This window comes from Pituophis catenifer, unplaced genomic scaffold (assembly GCF_029215685.1).
Source record: "Pituophis catenifer annectens isolate HBS135680 unplaced genomic scaffold, rPitCat1.0.hap2 SCAF_2, whole genome shotgun sequence".
Classification (NCBI taxonomy): Eukaryota; Metazoa; Chordata; class Lepidosauria; order Squamata; family Colubridae; genus Pituophis; species Pituophis catenifer.
The window spans coordinates 223,506,706-223,527,364 of record NW_027256882.1 but is presented as its reverse complement, the minus strand read 5'-3'; the positions used below and the strand labels follow the sequence as shown (position 1 = coordinate 223,527,364).

General features: G+C 34.9%; 1 protein-coding gene across 1 annotated transcript in view; it reads right to left on the bottom strand.

The window, feature by feature from the left end:
- The window catches only part of PTPRD (protein tyrosine phosphatase receptor type D), a 280,660-nt gene that overhangs the window by 90,062 nt on the left and 169,939 nt on the right, over window positions 1–20,659 (bottom strand). The window contains exons 20-24 of the mRNA XM_070935556.1: window positions 18,984–19,077; window positions 9,484–9,693; window positions 6,802–6,962; window positions 6,052–6,066; window positions 4,324–4,436 (exon numbers count right to left, since the gene is read on the bottom strand). Coding sequence (XP_070791657.1) covers window positions 4,324–4,436; window positions 6,052–6,066; window positions 6,802–6,962; window positions 9,484–9,693; window positions 18,984–19,077 — 593 coding nt within the window. The remainder of the gene's footprint in view (window positions 1–4,323; window positions 4,437–6,051; window positions 6,067–6,801; window positions 6,963–9,483; window positions 9,694–18,983; window positions 19,078–20,659) is intronic.

Below are 20,659 nucleotides of genomic sequence, written 5' to 3'. Positions count from 1 at the left end.
CACTTTTAGAATCATTCAACTATTATTATTATGTTTATGAGTTACATAAAATGATGCCTTTTCTTGAATTTCACAATAATCTCATCAAAGGAAATAAATAGAAAAGTAGTACAAGTGTGTGCGGTTTTCTTTCTTTCTTTTTCTTTCTTTCTTTTCTTAAATTTCTACCTTTTATTTCATACCCACTGTTTATTTATCATTTATACATTAAAGCATACTGCATACAGATGAGTATAATTTATAGTTATTTAGCTTTAAAATGAATTTGCTTTTTTGCTATACAACTGCGACTAAAGGCCAAATAATGGTCAAGAAATTTCAACTGGTAATGGGCTTCTGCATTCAAGAGTCCATTTTAACTTAAATACTGTAGAATACAGATGGCTTGATGTTATGAATCTGGAAAGCATCCACTGTTGATGCATATTTGCATGACAATGTATCCTAAGAGCATTTTTATTAACAGATATGGGTGGAACAGCATATGCCAATGTTTTCTTCCCTCCATACTGCCCCATTATATTAAAAGAGAGAAGGGAAAATATAAATCAAACAACACAGAAATGGAAATTATGTAGCCCTGGTGCAAGCCACACAATAGCAAAAACATGCATGTATCAGATTTCATTGTCAAGCATCCCATTTGCCCATGTATATTAGAGATACAGTATTCTTCAGTTACTAGCTACATTTATTCTCCGGTGGTACATGCTTCTGAAGAAAGTGATAATTTTATAATGCACATAAAGAAGCTATGATATACGCAAACAAAAGCACACGAGCAGTAGCAGCATTCTTGTCATTCATCTCAAGGATTAAAAATGCTAAATTTTCACAGTTGCTTAGCTTCCCACGGGGAACAAAAGTAAGAAAGCAAATACACCTTAAGAACAGGTTCACTGAAGATGGGTTTAATGGATATATATCATCTCTTGGGGTTAAACTGATTACTGATTATTTTAGAAAACATCATGATGTTGTCTTAAATTCTCCCCCAGCCTATTATAAACTACTCCATCTTTAACCTTACCACCTTATGCTATATGAACAATCAGAGATGCTTGCTATATAACACAGATTCTGATACAGTCAAAGGCTAGGTTCTGGCTACCTTTTATTGACCCCTTTTGGCTGCTGCAAGGATGCTCCCTTGCATTCAGGTTGCTGGGGACCTCCCTTAATGGCTACTTTAGTTTTGAAAGCAAAAAGAGAGTGAGGATATCTGGTTCCATATAGGTGTCTGCCTGCATAATGCTTGACCAGGGCTTTGCAATGCATAAGTCAAATGTTATCAAGACTGCTTATATACATGTGTCTAAAAGACACATGTCATCTCTCAAAAGACCATTAGGCTTAGGTAAAAAAAAAAAAAGGTCCCCATGGCATAGCAGCATTGATTTGTCCTTCTGGCTTCATTCAGCACTGCTCTTTTGACAGGGTGTTTTTTTTTTCTTTTACAATAAAGAGAAACAGGTAGAGTAACATCATGGACAGATTAAGACTTTATATTTATCACCCTCAAGAGGATGGACATGTCCAAAAATAGACATGTATCTGTTGCTGCTAGTTGCATGGAGCAACAATTGCACGGAGTGACTTGTAGAATGGGAGAAAGCTGCCATATATGCCCCGTTTTATATCTTTTGGTATCTGCTTGTTACACAAGTGACTTTGCATATGGACATGACTGGAAGAAACAAAGAAAGATAACAGAAATGCTACAGTTATTACATCTGATCAAGGTTGCGATCAAGGTTTTGTTTAAAGATGACTGGATCAATATGTACAATCTCAATCCTACTGCTCATGGATTCATTTGACATAGATTTAATATTAAGAAGAAGAGGTTTATTAATTAATAACTTAAAACTTTAGGAATGAGCTTTTCTTCTGGCTCTTTTTTGATTTTACATTTTTTAAAATTAAATTACAGTTGTGCTGCTGCAAATATAAACAATATTAAAACAATCTGATTACTTCTACCAACAACTTTTGCAATGTTTCTTTTTGAATCTTTTTTCTGTGATTTTCAATTATAATGGAACCAAACTCCTATCGTCTATAATGGGTATAACCCCCAATAATGAAAAAGCTGCAGTTCATGATATGCTCCAAAATTTAGTGAAGGTTCCTCTCAAGGAAGAGACTGAGAAAGTCATTTGAAAATTCTCCTTCCTGTAGTCATAAAATACCACATCAAATTGCAAAAGAGATAATGATAATTTGGATATTTACCCCTGCAGTATGGTCTCGACCATATCTTCTGTGAATACAAAACTGAATCCAGTTTAGAAATTTTTGAATAGACACAACTCAATTGGATTGCCTTGCCCCCTTTTACTAAGATATTAGTTCTATTCAGATATTTGAAACCAGTATAAACCAATATCTGGTTACTTCTGAAGAGTTAGAAGAAGAAGTAGTATATATTGGATATTTTCCCTATTCATATGGACAGAGAGGCCTTTATATTTATCACACTAACTATGACAAAGAAGAACAAAGGGCAAATTTATTGATTGTATTCTCCTTTTACCTTTTCATATGTTGGTTAAGTGAATTTCTTAATGTCTGAAAAGCAATTTTCAATTCATTTTGTTAAAAACACAGGTACTATATGGAGGAAGTTTGTGTTGATTTACTCATTGAAAACATTTATACAGTATTTCTCATTAAAAAGTCTCAAAGTGCTCAAGTTTAAAAATCTCAAATTGTGTTGAATTTCCTGCCATATTGAAATTTATTTTAGAGACATGAGTAAGATTAGAAAACTATGAAACGGTCATTAAATTCAAAGCAACAGTAATTCCAACTGTTGCTGATAGTTCTTCAGTTGTTGCAATGTTGTTCAACAAATAATTTGTTAAAACTTTTGGGTTTTACTTTCCTTTTACCTTAACTCTTTTCATTCATCATGTCTTCATTGTTCTTTTTGTATTCTCATATCAAAGTAAAATATGTCAAGGAGTGAAACTAAATTTGAGAAACTGAGAAGACAGATTGTTCTCATTCTCACAAATCATATTATAGGTTAAACTCAGAACTTTCATTGTGCATTAGATAAAGTGCACTCTGGATGATTTAATCCAGAATACATACTGCTTGTAGCATTACTGAGCTGCATGGGTCAGGCAGTTGATCTCAAACATTTCTCTTTTGTATGTAAGTACAAAGTAATAAAAGCCATGCCCGTAGGATTTGATCTATGATGATAGTTTACATACAGGCAAATAATGGAGTGATAAGCATGCATGAGTAAATGGATTTCCAACCGAGAACTGGGCATAAGACAAGCAATATAGACTTTAACAGTGTGTATATCTAATATATATTCATATAGCATATATCCAATGCTAATAATTCAATACTGAAAGCATAATTTACTTAATACTAGAAAGTTACTGTATTTCTATACAGCATGAAAGCTGCAATGCTGGTATAACATATAGGTAAGTAGTCCTTGACTTACGACCACAATTGAGCCCAAAATTTCTGAGACATTGCTAAATGAATTTTGGTCCATTTTACAACCTTTCTTGCCAAAGTTGTTAAGTGAATAACTGCAGTTAAGTTAGTGACACTACTGTTAAGTGAATCTGGCTTTTCCCTTGATTTTGCTTGCCAGAAGGTCTCAGGATACTGCAACCATCATAAATATGGACCAATTGCCAAGAGTATGACTTTTGTATCATACGACCATGGGGATGCTGCAATAGTCGTAAGTGTGAAAAAATGTTCATAAGTCACTTTTTTCAGTGCCGTTGTAACTTTGAACAGTCACTAAATGAACTGTTGTAAGTCAAGAACTATCTGTAGTTATTTCTTAACTAACCACTTTCTTTTTCTCTTGAGCCTTTTAATAGTTTTTCCTATTACCTTTGGCTTTTTTCCTTCCTTCTGGTATTGTACATTTTTAAAGAATTTTAAATCCTCATCAAGATGAGATTTTAATTAAGACAGTACATGGAACATTTGAGGGAGGAAGGACATGATTATCTTGAATTTATGAACACCATTAAATATCCCACTAGTCTATCTCATAACTATGGACTTCTAAAAATAACATTAATTAAAGACGAAATATGATTAATTTGGTACATCTCACTAGCATAAACCCAACAGGAAAGAAGCACAGTTTGAAGTAGAATTAAGTAGAATGAAGTAGAATTTTTTAAAAACTCAGTCTTCAATAATCAACAGAAGCAACATAATCAAAGGTAATTTTTTTTGATACAGTATTTACTCCTATGAAATTATGAAACACCAAAATCATCTATGGCGATATGTTGTTTAAATAATTAAAATAGAATATTTGCAAATTACCTGGAGTTTGAAAATTTAGGCGTCTTAGCTCTACTGGATCTGTGGGATGATGTGAAGGAATTTCTTTACTGTTGGGGATACTGTTCTTTCTAGAGTCTGTGTCTGCCCTTTTCCTGCATAGAGAAAGTGAATACAATCTTTAAGATGATTAATCACGAATTTACTTATTTATTATTGATATCACTACCCCTGTTGCCAAAGCAACACTACCAAACCATAAATATGTAGTTTCTGATATATTGTTTTTGGTATACACTTAGGATTTTAAAACATCAATACAGAAACCAAGTTTTGTAGAATTAATGAAAATGACACAATTATGATAATAGAATAATCTGTTATGAAACATGTTGCATGTGTTTAATTTTTTGGTGAATGTAGGACAATCAAAAGATAATTAAATATGCCTGAATACTGATAAAAATTAAGAACAATCAGTGTGCCATTAAATGTTACACTGCACTGTGCACTGATTTCAATAACATTTATACACGTTTAATCTATGAAATGAACCCAGTGATTATTGAAACCCCAAAATTTATGGAACCTTAAATTTAGTTTTTAGTTTTTTCTAAAACTATTTGAAGAAAAGAATTTTGGTTCATGTTCAAACTATTGGCTATTGCCTAATTCCTCTGCCAATTTTCTGAATTGTACCATTATATTTAAGATGATGCAAGCTGATTTTATGTTAGCATAAGCAATACCCCAAAAGTATATGTAAGATTGAACAGGTTTTTTTTTTTACAAGCTCTATGAATTTCTATGCTGAGTGTTATTTTATGGTATCTTGATTTTTTTATACCATATTTACCTGATAATGAGATAAATGTTTTCTTTAAAAAAATTACTTGTAAATTGGGGTCACCTTTTTTTCTGATGATGTGGTTGAAAAAGTGAATTAATATGAAGTTGAAATGTCTTCTGATGTTACCTTTGAGAATACGATTAGCTATGCCCAAGGTTAGGGAGGAAACCCTAACCTTGCTGGTCTCTGGTGAATTTTAATACCTTCTTTCCCTGTCTACCTATTTAATCTCCATGTAATTTTGTTTTCTTATTTCTCTTTGTTTCCCTGCATCTACCTTTCTTCTTGTTCTATTTTGCTGTTTCTAGTGGAAGGAGGGAAGCAGGAGTGGGTGTATTTACCTGTGTTTCTGTGCATGAATATGTGTTCACGTATGTGCATGTGAAAGGATAGATGATATAGTAGAATACAACAATTAATTTTATAAATGGGATAGCTTATTTTACAGGCCATTAATTTTAGTCAGTAGCTTTGAATTCAATCCCTGTAAGTTTGTTTAGCCCTCTCTTTTGTTATTTTTAAGTGTAGCTTCGAGCAGGCTTTCAAACAAATATATGAATATGTATAAACATGTACTAAAGAGTTGAATACACACATTTACCAGAGCATATTGGGTTCCAGGACCAGTCTAAAGTTTAATCTTAAATCCACAAAATGGGATCTGGACAGAGAGCAGGATTTTTTAAAACTTTTTTTTAGTTTAGCCTTCATTGTTTTTTATATATTTCATCTTCCTTTGGGAGAAAAAAAATATCTTAAACTTCAGGTCTGCCTCCTTTTCCAAACAGTACATATGTTTGGATTCCTTTAGACTGACAAATATTCTGTTTGGAAACTCAAACAAGCTATTTTTAAACTGTTTTCTCATTTTCCCTTTTCGGAGAAAATGGAAAGCAAGTTTTTTAAAAAATTTATCTCACCTGTCAGGTTTACTGCTCCATTATTAAGCGGCAGAAAAAAGAGAGAAAAAAGTTGAATGTTAGTTGGCCAATGGCAAAGTAAGTTACCATGACAGAAAATGCTCTTTCACAATTAGGGTACAGATCTAGTAGCCCCTAACACCTTACTGAATTTGATGTAAACATTCTCTACTTGTAGGAAAAAGAATCTCTTTGGAGTAAAGAAACCGAAGTAATAATCCATCATATTTCTTCTCTTGTCTCGCTTTTCCTCTTATAAAAAACAAATAAAGCCATCTTCTTTCCCCCCCCGTAAGAATATATTATTTTCCCTAGTAGAAAGCATTATTTTTTCCCCCAGCCAGTTGTCAAACATGGAACAAATTTATATAGCCAGACATGGTAATGTCAAAAAGAACAAATAGCATGATGATAACAGTGTCAATTGGCAAGAGATGAAACTAAAATAAGGCACCTGAAAGCATAAATTGCAAAATCTACTCCTTGATTCCAAGAAAAAAAAATTACACTGACAATGAGATTGTATTCTTTCCTGAGAAATTATTGCTCTTGTATGGATTTTTTTACAGAAATCTAGAAGAGACGTCTGGCCTGGATGATACCTTCATCTGTTAAGAATGAAATACCAATTTTATTCTATGTCTAAAAAGAATCCTAAAAAAGAAGCTTCTTTTTTAATCTAAAAATATTTGCAACACAATGAACACATCTAAAGCCTGCCTTTCTCTATACACTATTTTGTAAACTTACCTTTTATAAAGTAGAATAGCTATAACAATACAGATGATAAATACAACTGCAAGGACTGGTCCTACAACCCAGATCAAACCCTCTTCCTCTTCTGTAATTGGCTGGGGATTAAGATCCACTGATACAACTGTTTCAGAATATGGGCTGGTTGCATACATGGTCTGGATGGGAGAAAAATCTGACTTAATAACATAGTGGGGAATGTAAGACATTCTATTGCATATATATTTAGAACTAGCCACAACGAACTTTCTTGCCTTCTCACAGTTAAAGATATAGCTTGGCAAGACTTTTCAAACAAAAGTAGAAGAGGGATTCCTGAGATGATTATTCTCAAACATAACTATAATTGTAAAAGAATATTAAAGTAAGAAAACGTTTTGCAATTAACAATATACTTGGGAAAAACAACTACAATAAGCCTTTAACTAAAATGAATTAAATTCAACAAAGCCAACCTAGTAAATACATGTGACAGGTTAACAACCAATTTGAAAAAGAAAACATGTTACTTGCAAATTGAAATGTTAATATTGGCTGCTTTTCTTTCCCAAAAGCCTCTTTCCCTTCCTTTTTTATTTTTAAAAATATACTGCTCAAAAAAATAAAGGGAACACAAGCAGAAGACATCCGAGATTTAAATGAATGAAATAGCCTTATTAAATACTTTGTTCTTTACATACAGTAGTTTATACACTGCTCAAACAACGAAAGGGAACACAAAACTACTGTATGTAATGAACAAAGTATTTAATAAGGCTATTTCATTCATTTAGATCTCGGATGTCTTCTGCTTGTGTTCCCTTTATTTTTTTGAGCAGTGTATATTAAAGTTAAAATAATTCAAGCATGTAACGGACATATGAAACAGATAAATTGCACAACAGTACAATTAGTTATTTAAATCAATTCAGGAATTCTACTTTTTCTTACAATATTTTTTTTCTCCAATTTTTATTTATAAGTATAAACTAAACAGAACAATGAAACGTACAAAACATAAAAACATATAAACATCCATTTCAATACATGTCCAGTTTGTCACAACTATAATATACATTTCTCTTTGTATTTTGACTCTTCCTTATTTGGTCATTCCCTTTTATCTATCTAATATTGATCTTTGTTAACCTATGTTTGTTCTTTGTTTCCATCATATTATATTTGGTCATTTTATTTACTTCCTATTGCTTCATCTCTTTCCTATCTTTCAACCAACTATACAACTTTTCCCATACTAAGTAAAAGTCATGTTCTTCCCTATTTTGTAATTCCTTTGTGAGTCTATCTAATTCCGCACATTCTATAATTTTATTGATTACTTTATCTGGTGTTGGTATATCACTACTCTTCCAGTGTTGCGCGTATAGTATTCGTGCTGCTGTTATCATATGTATAATTAAATAGGTTGTTTCTTTTTCATAGTATCCATTCACTATGCCTAATAAGAAGCTTTCTGGTCTTAGTTCTATCTTTTGGTGTGTTATTTCCTCTATTTGTATTTTGATCCTTTGCCAATATTGTTTCGCCATTGGGCAGGTCCACCACATATGGTAATAGGTGCCTTTGTGGTGGTTGCATTTCCAACATTCTTACAATATTTTCTAAGTCTGTTACATTTCACTGTTGGTCTGTGGCAAAATACTGTAAATAAAGAAGTCCGCTTTGCATTGCTTGATTAGTTCCTGTTTTCCCAAAAATGTTTCATAAAGAACAACATTGTCCGGACAATATGTTTTGAGACAAGAAAGAGGAAAGATTAAGTGTAAAATTCATGCCTCAGTAATTATCAGATATTTCAAGAAGCAAAGCAGAAAATATAGTATAATGATTAAAATGAGACCAACTGTTTACTCTGAGAAATGGAAATACTTAAGATTTAAGCCTATCATTATTTTCTATGCCAGTTTTTAATATATGTCTTATTCAGTCATTACTGAATGTATTGACAGGGGAAGGTTACTGCAAAATCCCCATTTCCTCCTGATCAGCTGGGACTTGGGAGGCAGAGAATAGATGGGGGCGGGGCCAGTCAGAATTTTTACTACCAATTCTCTGAATTACTCAAAATTTCCACTACTGGTTCTCCAGAACTGGTCAGAACCTGCTGAAACCCACCTCTGAATGACATACCATATAACTAGGATAAATAAACATATCATAGCTTGATGCCATATCAATATGAGAAGGTAAATTGAGGCAGAAGTTGTGCACACTTGCTGCTTCATTGCGTGTTGACCTAAGTGATAAGACCTTAGCTCCAATTCTTATGGCTTTTTGGAAAGGCCTGAAAATGTGTTTTTTTTTTTTTTTTTAATAGGCCTAGGATCCCAAAAAAAGAAAATTTGTACATTGGTTGCACTATGTATGGTATCTTAATTAACTCCAATCTTGGTTTTACCAGCATGATATTTAATTGTTTTAAGTGTTTATATTTGATTTTAATGGTGGGCTTAAGATTCCCCTTGTATAAGATGGGTGACCACCTAAATTAGGAAAAATAAATAAATAAATAAATCCAGATTCTTTAATATGCAGATAGAAAATAGCCTTATAACATCTAAAACATGTAAACATTTTTTTAGCATGTTAGAACATGGCCAAAGCGTGAGCTGTGCGGAGATAAGATACAGTCTTTTAATTCTACGTTGTGGGGGGGAACCAAACCTGCAGCCAACTTACTGATTCTGAGTGTTCCATCACAGCTAAAATAAAGACAACATATTCTTGGCCGTTTTGGAGCTGCTTGTTCTCAAAGCCACCATACTGTTTCTTATCCCCCAGGGTGAACTCAGTAGGAAGAACTTCAAAGTGTGCTGCAATATATGGCTTTAAATCTGTTTCTCTCCCCAAACGAATGCTTCTGCGCTTTCGTACCATCTCTTTCAGTAGCTTTAGGGTACAAAAGAAAAAAAAAAGAGAAGCAAAAAATGGAAAGATAACTGTAAATAAAATTAAACTAACACCATAGGATGGTAAAAAAATATTAATATAGTTTTAAGAACTACGGGTTTTGTAAACCATAATCTGTTTTAAGAACTATGGGTTTTATAAATCATAATCTGATTTATAATTCTGTTGTAAACCTATGCACATTTACCTAGGACTATGCCTCACTGCATTCAATAGGATATTTTTTAAGTAAACATAAACATAGAAATCCTAATGAATATCATGCCTTCTTAAAGAGCCACACCAGATAAGAATCAAAACAGGTTTTAATACTGAACATTATGATCCCTTCTAGTAACAAACTATTAAGCAGTTTTTCGAAAAGCTGCATGATTGATATTTGATGAATATGTGATTTAATTCTCTTAAATAAGAGACCACACAGCATTATATTGTATTCATTTCATCAATAGTAATAGTTCTTAGTAACAGAACTGGGGCAAAATATTAATAAAACATTATTCTGCCCATTCTAGCATTAATTCATTGTGAATTTTCTGAGCAGTAGTAAACCATAGTTAAAACAGCGCTGGCATAACAACCCCAAATTTATCACAGGGGAGAAATGAAGATTGACAAACAGCAGTGGTAGAGCATTGCTTCTGGAAGCAGATGTTTCTCTGTTTATTTAATAAAGTCTCTTTCACTTTAATAAAGTCTCTTTTAACAGCAGGGAATAAGCTAAAATATTAGTACGCCCGAGAATATAGAAAAAGGATGGGATTGTTGCAGAACCAAAATATCTCAATCTGTAGTTTTGCCAAATAATCATTACAGGTAGTTCTCGACTTAAAACAGTTCATTTATTGACCATTCAAAGTTACAACAGCACTGAAAAGTGTGACTTATGACCGTTTTTTCATAGTTATGATCTTTGCAGAATTCCCATGATCATGTGCTCAAAATTCAGATGCTTGGCAACTGATTCATATTTTGACGGTCGCAGAGTCCCTTTTGCGATCTACTGACAAGCAAAGTCAATAGGGAAGCCAGATTCATTTAACAACCAGGTTACTAACTTATCAACTGCAGTGATTCACTTAACAATTGAGACAAGAAAGGCTGTAAAATGGGGCAAATGTCTCACTTAACAACAGAAATGTTGGGCTCAATTGTGGTTGTAAGTCGAGGACTACCTGTACAACATTCTTATAGCTTTCCGAGTTCAGAAAGTGAAACTTGGCTCCGAACACAGATTGCTGACTAAAAACTACATATTGTTTTCAAGCAGTTAATGTTCTTTAACAACAAACAGACAAATATAATACATAAATACAATACATTTTTGTTTTTTTAGGATATTAACTGCTTAAAATAAAAAGTAAATATAATCAAAATAGCCTCTTAGACTGTCAATGGCTTGCTTCAACACAGAGCACAACATTTTAAGTCATTAATTGACAGGATAGTCTTTTGAGACCCACCAATAAGCTATATTCCTTCCTTCAGTTAAGGGCTGCCATATTTCTAGCTAAAGCGATTTAGTTGACAGCTTCCTATCTAGGTCAAATTGGGATCAATTGCCAAGTCTTACTTAATTTCATTGAATATTTTTTTTCCCAATACATTGTATTATTTTACCTTATTTTATATGATCAATAACATAAATGCAAACAAAACCAAAATGTTTGGATCTTCAGACACAAAATAAGCAGCAGAAACAACAAAACCGATTATACTGCAAGGCTTCAGAAATGAAAGAACAGGGGCCTTTTGAGGTCTAGGAATACAAACAGAGCAACAGTCTGGGATACTTTAAAGCATTTCCATCAGATGTTACTGATCCAGTCTCTTTATAAATACATTATTCCTAAAGCTCTCCTAAAGTAGTCCTGCCACTTCTGATTTTTCCATTTCAGTCTTACATCACAATTCTAAAGGCAACTTCTGGAAAGCAAAGACCGTTGATTTTAGCAGGCTTCCAATAAGCAGGATAATTTGCTGTTTTGCTTCAAATGAAACTTAGGCCTAACTGATGTGGCTTGCCGTGCGGCATTTGCAGATTTCATGTGAACAGCCTGAATGTACAATGCCAAGATTAGCCAGATTAATAATATATTTAAAAATTAAGACTGAATGGTCAAACAGGAGTTCAACAACTGGCTGTTTTACTACTAAGTATAATGTTGTTTTATGTCAATATTTACCAATTCATCGGTTAAGACGTTGTGAGCGTTGTAACCAGTGGTGGATTTCAAAATTTTTTACTACCGGTTCTATGGGTGTGGCATGGCTTGGTGGACGTGGCTTAGTGGGCGTGGCAGGGGAAGGATGCTGCAAAATCTCCATTCCCACCCCACTCCAGGGAAAGGATACTGTAAAATCTCCATTTCCTCCCGATCAGCTGGGACTTGGAAGGCAGAGAATAGATGGGGGCGGGGCCAGTCAGAATTTTTACTACCGGTTCTCCAAACTACTCAAAATTTCCGCTACCGGTTCTCCAGAACTGGTCAGAACCTGCTGAAACCCACCTCTGGTTGTAACCTTCACAAGGTTACATTGGGAAACTTGCAGAAGTCTGCTTTTGATATAGAAGACTGAGATTCTAGATTAAAGCTATGGCAAAATTTTTGTAAGACCTTGGGAAACCATGTATAAACATACCTTAAACCAATGGCATGAAAATGGCTTTTTCACTACAGATAGTCCGCACTGAACGACCGGTTGCTTAGCAACCATTTAAAATTATGACAGACACACCAAAATCTACTTATCCGGTTCCAGAGTTTTGACGGGTGGTCGTATGACCGCATTTTGAGTGCTTAGCAACCAGCAGTACTTTATGGCCGGTTGCAGTGTTCTGCAGTCAAGTAACCACGATTTATGGTGGGGTTTTTTGTCAGTTTTCAGCCATAGTTTTAAGAAAAGGCTCAGTTTCAGAGACTAAAGCAGTTGATAAATGTTAATAAATGTCAATATCATAATCTCTTCCTCTAGCACAGAGGCAATTCAAATTTCTCCTGGTTTCCTATTTTACCTGCTATTTTAATTTCACTGTCTTACTACAATACATAAATTTGAAAATTTGTCCATAAATGCACAAAATTTCAAATACATTTTCATAAACACAGAAGCTTTCCTAAAACTGTGCTGGTCCTGGCTTCTCGGGAGGTGACATGAGGCTGGCTCCAGGGGATTTATAAATGCTTCATTGGGTGAGGGTGACTTTCCCGCCGCCTTGAAAAATGCGGTGGTGAGGCCTCTCCTCAAGAAGCCTTCCCTGGACCCGGCAATGTTAGCAAATTATCGTCCGGTCTCCAACCTTTGCTTTGTGGCGAAGGTTGTTGAGAGTGTGGTTGTGCGACAGCTTCCCCAGCACCTGGATGAAATGGTTTATCTGGATCTGTTCCAGTCGGGCTTCAGTCCTGGGTACAGCACCGAAACGGCATTGGTTGCGTTGGATGATGATCTCTGGACGGCTCGGAACAGGGGTTGCTCCTGTCCTGGTCATGTTAGATCTCTCAGCGGCTTTTGATACCATCGACCATGGTATCATGCTGCACCGGTTGGAAAATTTGGAGGTGGTGGGCACTATGTTGTGGTGGTTCTCCTCCTTTCTCTCTGACCGGTCACAGTCTGTGTTGGCAGGGGGGCAGAGGTCGACCCCGAGGCGCCTTATATGTGGGGTGCCACAGGGGTCGGTCCTCTCGCCCCTTCTGTTCAACATTTATGTGAAGCCACTGGGTGAGATCATCCGTGGTTTTGGGGTGAAGTACCATCAGTACGCTGATGATACTCAGCTATACATCTCCTCCCCGGACCACCCCAATGATGCCTTTGAAGTGATGTCCCGGTGCCTGGAGGCCGTGCGAATCTGGATGGGGAGAAACAGACTCAGGCCCAACCCATCCAAGACCGAGTGGCTGTGCTTTCCGGCGTCCCGATATAGTCATCACTGACTATTGGGGGCGAGTCATTACCCCCCACGGAGAGGGCTCGCAACTTGGGTGTCCTCCTGGATTCACGGCTGTCTTTAGAAGAGCACTTGATGGCTGTGACCGGGAGGACTTTTCATCAGGTTCACCTGATTCACCAGTTGCGTCCCTTTCTAGATTGGGACTCCTTACACACGGTCACTCATGCCCTCGTCACTTCCCGCCTGGACTACTGCAATGCTCTCTACATGGGGCTCCCCTTGAGGAGCACCCGGAGGCTCCAACTGGTGCAAAGTGCGGCCGTGCAGGTGGTTATGGGAGCAACGTGGCGTTCCCATGTAACACCTCTCCTGCGCGAGCTGCACTGGCTCCCGGTGGTCTTCCGGGTGCGCTTCAAGGTTTTGGTTACCACCTTTAGAGCGCTCCATGGCTTAGGACCTGGATATTTATGGGACTGCCTGCTGCCACCAGTAGCCTCTCACCGGCCAGTACGCTCTCATAGAGAGGGGCTCCTCTGGGTGCTGTCGGCCAAACAGTGTCGACTGGCGGCCCCCAGGGGGAGGGCCTTCTCTGTGGGGGCACCTGCTATCAGGAATGAGCTCCCCCCGGAGATATGGAGGATCCCGGATCTACGCACCTTTCACCGCGCCCTCAAGATATTTTTATTTCAACAGGCCGGCCTGGCCTAACTTTTCCCTTTTAAACATTTTAAATTGTAAATTTTAAATTTGTCTTAAATATTGTCTTAAATATTGTTTTAATTTGTCCCGGGCCAAATTATCTAATGTGGTTTTATACTGTCTTTTAAATTTTGTAATTTATGTGTTTTATTTTTTGGCTGTTCACCACCCTGAGTCCTTCGGGAGTAGGGCGGTATATAAATTTGATTAAATAAATAAATAAATAAATAAATAAATAAATAAATAAATAAATCACTCTTTGATTAGCAATGTACACCAAATGTTCACAAGCCTTGGATTAAAGGGTATCTGTACAATTTAATGCAAATATAAATAATTATCTCTATTGGTTGAAAGACTTCATGGGATTGTTTTTATTTATAGAAACCTGGCCCTTGTGGATTCAGGGAGGTAAAAATTATCTCTTATGTCCTTATATGGTGCCCTTCCTATGTTGTCCCAAGACATACTCTGATCATCTCAATCATTTCCAATTATGAAGGCCATATAAATAAATTTTATGTTTATTATTTTTTAAGCAATGCTAATCCCATTCTCTCATATCAGGTGTTCAAACATTCACTATGTAAAACTTTAATTAGATATGTTACTGTATTATTTTCTCCCTTCCCCAATAACAAATTGCTGTGATAAACTATTTCCCTTTCTACTGTATTTTTTTATTGTACCGATGGTCATAGACCATAATAAAGATAGTTCATAAGCAAAATAAAAAAGCAATATATGTTTTCTTAATAGATGTGGTATTTTTCAGTTATAAGAATTATAAAATTCTGAGTTTGAATATAGTTTGGAGGGGTATATCCACACAAAAATTGAGAGAGAGTGAATTTTACCTTTATTCTTATGTTTTTATTCAGAATTTTTATTCAGCAAAGGTTCTTTTTAATGTGGATAAATGTTTTCTGTTTGGAACCTGTTACTGGGATAATTAATTTTGAATTGAATAACTTCTGAATTGCTGAAAGGTTTATTTTTGGTAATTACTGCTACTATTTAAATGAAAATACTACTGAGTGTTGGCAAAAAATTACTGAAAATATACTTAAACATTTTCTATTTTTTACCCCCACCCCCCCACAAATATTACCTTTGCTTTCAATTTTCTAGTCGTTATTTTTTCTTTTAATTGTTATAAGAAAAAGAATGACTATAAAATTGGAAATAAAAAAGAAATAGAAAACATTAACTATATTTTCAATAATACTTTGCCCATCTGGACCGGACTAGCTGCTGCTGGCATTGTGTTTTATTGTCGTCTCTTTCCCAAAGCCACAAATTAGGTATGAAAAAAGAGTAACATCTGCCAGTGCATATGGGATCAGAGCAGTGCAGAGCTCCATGCAGAAAATAGGTTTTCAATGACTTCAGCGTTGAGTTTGAATTGATCACCACTGGACACCTGGAATTCCAGCATTGATTATAGCATTCTTGTTGGTAGAAGAATGCCATTCCCAAAGTATCATCCTACCAGCTGCTCTCTTTCTTACAATAGATTCCTCTTAAATATTGTTTTCTCAGTCATCCCATAAAATTTTCTATTCCATTGTTAATTATTCCTGGAAAAATATGGGGAAGATCCTATCTTTTCTAAGCGTTTCTGAATTAGTTGAGATTGTATGTTATTATCTTATTGTATGTTACCACCTTATTCTACTGCACCAAAAGGAGTTGGAAGTCAATCTTTTTCTTTTCCCCTTTATTCTACACTTTTTCCTCTTCCTCTTTTCCTTCCCTGTTTTCCCATTATTTTCATTTTTCTTTATTTCTCTGTATTTTATATTTTGATGAATTAAAAAAATACTATAACATTTCTGAATTGTCAAAGTATTATACTAATTAACCCATCACAACATAAACAAATGATTTTGTTCTGAATAACAGTAGCACAAATACAAATAGTTCAATTAAACAGAAATTCAAGCCCCTTGAAGAACCATATTGTAATCTGTTATGACTTCCATCTTGATCAATGGAATTTTGCAATGGAATTTGTTTCCCCAAATATTTCATTATACACATGTGAAATCTATATACAGGACTAGAAACTGATGACTCGCTTAACTCCACTCCCCTGCTCACTCCTCTCCTACATAATTATATCTTTTGACTCCGGAGTGGCCAATGAGGCCATTCAAGTTCTGTCACAAAATGGCTGGGGATGTTAAACCTTGGATGGGGTAACATTTTCCCATTCAAGAGTACAATTTGAGGTTCTTCCTGACTCCACAGCTCTTGCTAAATAATGAGCAGGTGACAGCTATAGACAAGAAGACCATTATATAGCTTAATCTAGTGCGAAAGTTGTGCCTTTTCCGAGATTGAGAAGTCCTTCAGAGAGTCCTAGTCACCTCATAGCACAATTATGACAACATATACTACAAGGGATTGAAAGAGTCTTCAAAAGCTTCAAGTAGTCCATAATGCAATGGTGTGATTAATGATGTATATGTCTCAGTATGCATATGTGATACTCTGATTTTGTGACCTACACTGGTTAACAGTTTGGTTCCAAGTGTGATTCAAGCTGCTAGTTATGATTTACAAATCCTGTCATGATTTATAGCCCTACACAGTATCAGGCCTGATGACTTGAGGGACTTTAGGCTCTTCTTAGCTAGTCAATAGGGCAGGATTGGTACACCCTAAGTTTGTCTGATTATGCGATGCCATAGAAACATGCTTTTGCTGTCGCAGTGCCTGCCTTCTAGAATTAGGTTTCCCCTAAAATCTTGGTAAAATGGCATTCTGGATGGCCTTAAAGACCTGCTCTACTCCCAAGCTGCATCTGGAGCCCTTTGCTGGGTATGGTATACATTTTAATTGTTTTTTAATTATTGTTAATTATTTTATATTGTGAAGTACTTAGAATCAATTTGAAGTTAGGTAGCAACTAATGTAATGAATGAATAAATTTAAATGTATAAAATTATGCATCATGATTTTTAACTTTAAAAAACCCTCATCCCTCTATAGCAGGGGTGTCAAACTCGTGGCGTCACGTGACGTATTGGGACTTTTTCCCCCTTCACTAAACCGAGCGTGGGCATGGCCAGAGTGTGGCACATCAGGCCTGTGGGCTGTGAGTTTGACAGCCCTGCTCTACAGTGTCATATCATATAACCTTTGAAATCAAGATAGGTTAATTTTATTGATTAGGTATATAAAACACTTCAACCTATGAGTAAAATCAGTAAACAATTAAGACACAATTTGAGAAAACCTAAAGAGAAACCAACAACAACAAAGATAATATTGTTCGAATCTGTTGTACAGAAGACACTAGCTGTTGCATAATGGAAAAGAAAATCACATTCGAAAGATGACAATTGTATCTAAGACTTAACAAATTTATTTTTTCAAGTACCTAAAAATACTAGTTTAAGTCCAGTGAGTTGTCTTAATAATGTAAAGTTATGAATTTCTGTCAAATGGATAATAACACTGTTTCTGATCAGCCTTGTACACAATTCAACCAATTGCTGCATAGATGTCCTTATTTGAATACTTTGGATACTGGATACCAAGTATAAAAAAAGGTAGTTAAAAGCTCATAAACCTTTACTTCCAGACATTCCAAAACTGATAGAAAAAATATTTGCATTCTCTATTCTAACAACACAAATATCATTATGAAAGTTATCCAATTGCCTTTTCATGTAAATGTATCCAATTAACAAATTTTACCATAAGAAAAAACACCAGAACATCCATCCCAGGGGTATATCAAAAATATATGGAAATATAAGGTCATATTTCTATTCTTGAAAGTGTGAAAATGTAATCAGCGTTAAATGATTCCACACTTTCTTTGAAAATAAGTGATTTCAAGAATCAATTTTTGTAGCCATGTCCAATGAATATATAGGTGAATATTATACCAACCTTACGTAAGTATCTCCTCTAGACAGGACTGGTATTTTTAAATTCTTCCTCTCTTTCTAAAGTAAGATGTATTTAGAAGAAAAAATAAACAAAATCTAATGATCTCAAAATATCAAAATATTGGAAGATTCTAATGTCACTGACTAATTATTTCAGAATAAGGATAATAGAAATTGACTAAATGAATTATCTGGCTCAACAACTTGGCTCTCATTCTGAGAATATGAAGGTGTTTTTTTTTTTGTTTGTTTGTTTAGGTTCAATCTGGAGTGCAAGGAACAAGAGTTTAAAAATAATAGATACACTTTCTAATTAGAGTATTTCAGCATAGCTGAGACAGGTAAAGAGACTATGAGGGAGGTCAAATGTTAAACTGCAGAGTAAATTGCAATTTAGCATTTGATTCAGCTTTAGCAAATACCCTATTAATGAACCAGACCTTTATTGGAGTTCATATCAGTGGTGATTATACTTTTGCTGACAAGTCATTTTGTTTTCTACATTATGCCTTACAATCAGCAAGGAATAAAATATTAATGACATCAAAGATCAGACAGTTTATGTGCCTCATTGCAACTTAATGTATTTTAATTTACGTAATTAGCTTTTTGTGTTTGCTCCCAGAAACTAACTCCAATATAAATGACAAAGTATTAAAAAAAAGTCAACTTGCTGACATGAATACATTAATTGGACACAACCATTAAGACTGCTTCAATCAGAAAAGGTTTCTCTGGGTAAAAAAAGAGCTAAAATAAACAAAGGGTACCTCATCTAATTCCATTTCATCTGGGCTCTCGCGTGGTTTCATGAATTTTCCATCTGATTTCTTTATCAAAGGTACAATTACTATATAGTAACCTCTGCAAATGAAACAAAATGTAACAGTGAGGTTTATATAACTTTCATTGGAAAGTTTCTATACAGAAAAACTACAGTAGAACCAACTGGTTATAATTAGATACTACTATATGAAATTAATATTAAACACAAATATATATGTACTGCTAATTGAACTCTTTTATTAGACTTCAATATTGTGTTTATCAGTTTGTAACAACAACAGAAACACTATAAATATAATGACAAACTTTGGCGTAGTGGAAAGCAATAATTTCACTCATTTCTGAATGCTTACATTTTGAAGGATTTAGTGCTTGCAAAATTTAAAATTCAGGTGAAGCTAATTGGGTGGCTTTTCCTCAGATGAGACATGACATTTGGAAGAAATCAAGCATTTTAGCAAGAATTTTGGTAAGTTATTTGCAATTTCCCTTTTTATCAGTATATCACTTTATCTCAGAGGTTCTTGGGATAGTGGTTAAAGTAGACTAGGAACAAGGAAATCCAGGTTGTAGTCCTTCTTTGCGGAAGGATGAGTCATGTGAGATCAGTCAGTCTTTCTTAGCCTTAGATTGGAAGTTGCAAAGTATCTATTTACCAACCTGCACTAGAGTGACACAGTATAATTTGATGCATAATGAATGGACCTTCAATGAACAAGTTTACATCCTGCAGTGGGTTGTTTTGAATCATCAGTTTAAGTCGGTCATGTTTAAATATTTTATATTTAATGGTATGCTCAAATAAGCAAAAATACATGTTACTTAGTTTTTGTTTTTTTAAAAACTGAACCGGTTGTGATCTATTTTGGATTTACACTAAGGAAAAAAAGGCTTTTACTATCATCCAGGGTTGTTGGTTTTTTAAAGAGTAATATTATACTTATTTATCATTAAATTTTTTTTCTGCCCATCTTATCACAAGGCAACTCTGGGATATGGGTATAAAATGGATTAATTATACATGTCATATAAATTCAAAAAGTTGGCAAAAAAAGTATTGTGGAATGCAAAGAAAACAGTCCAATTCAATAACATCCCAAGTCCCTAACCCTCAAAACTGCCCATTCTCGTGCATAATCCTGTAAAACCAGAATTATATCATAATGTACAGTAGTCCCAGAGATATTCTCAGAATACCTACACTGATTGTTGCTATTTGCGTGGTGGCTACTACAGGAGCTCTGTTTACAGAATCTTCTTGGACCCTTTCGCAAGATAGGGTCCAAGATATTTCGCAAATATCTAGTATTTTGGGAAAGTCAAATAGAGAAAATGACAATGCTTACCCCACTTATCCTCCTCCTTTCTTACCCCACTTATCCTCCTCCTTGCAAAAGTAGCTCCGCCAATGGCACCATTTCACAACAATTTAAATTATTATCTCTCTCAATATGAAATAAAAAAGTGTAGGCACTATATTTTAATAATGGTTTATCAGTCTCTAATAGTGAAGCCTTTTTGTCAATGAAAGGGGCAATATCAAGTATATGCAATATAAATGAAATACACTTTTAAATTATAGGGGAAAAGCTAAGAGAATCTGAATAGGTTCAGGCCATGCTGCAGAAAAAGCAGAAAAAGCTTGAAGGGAGAAATCATT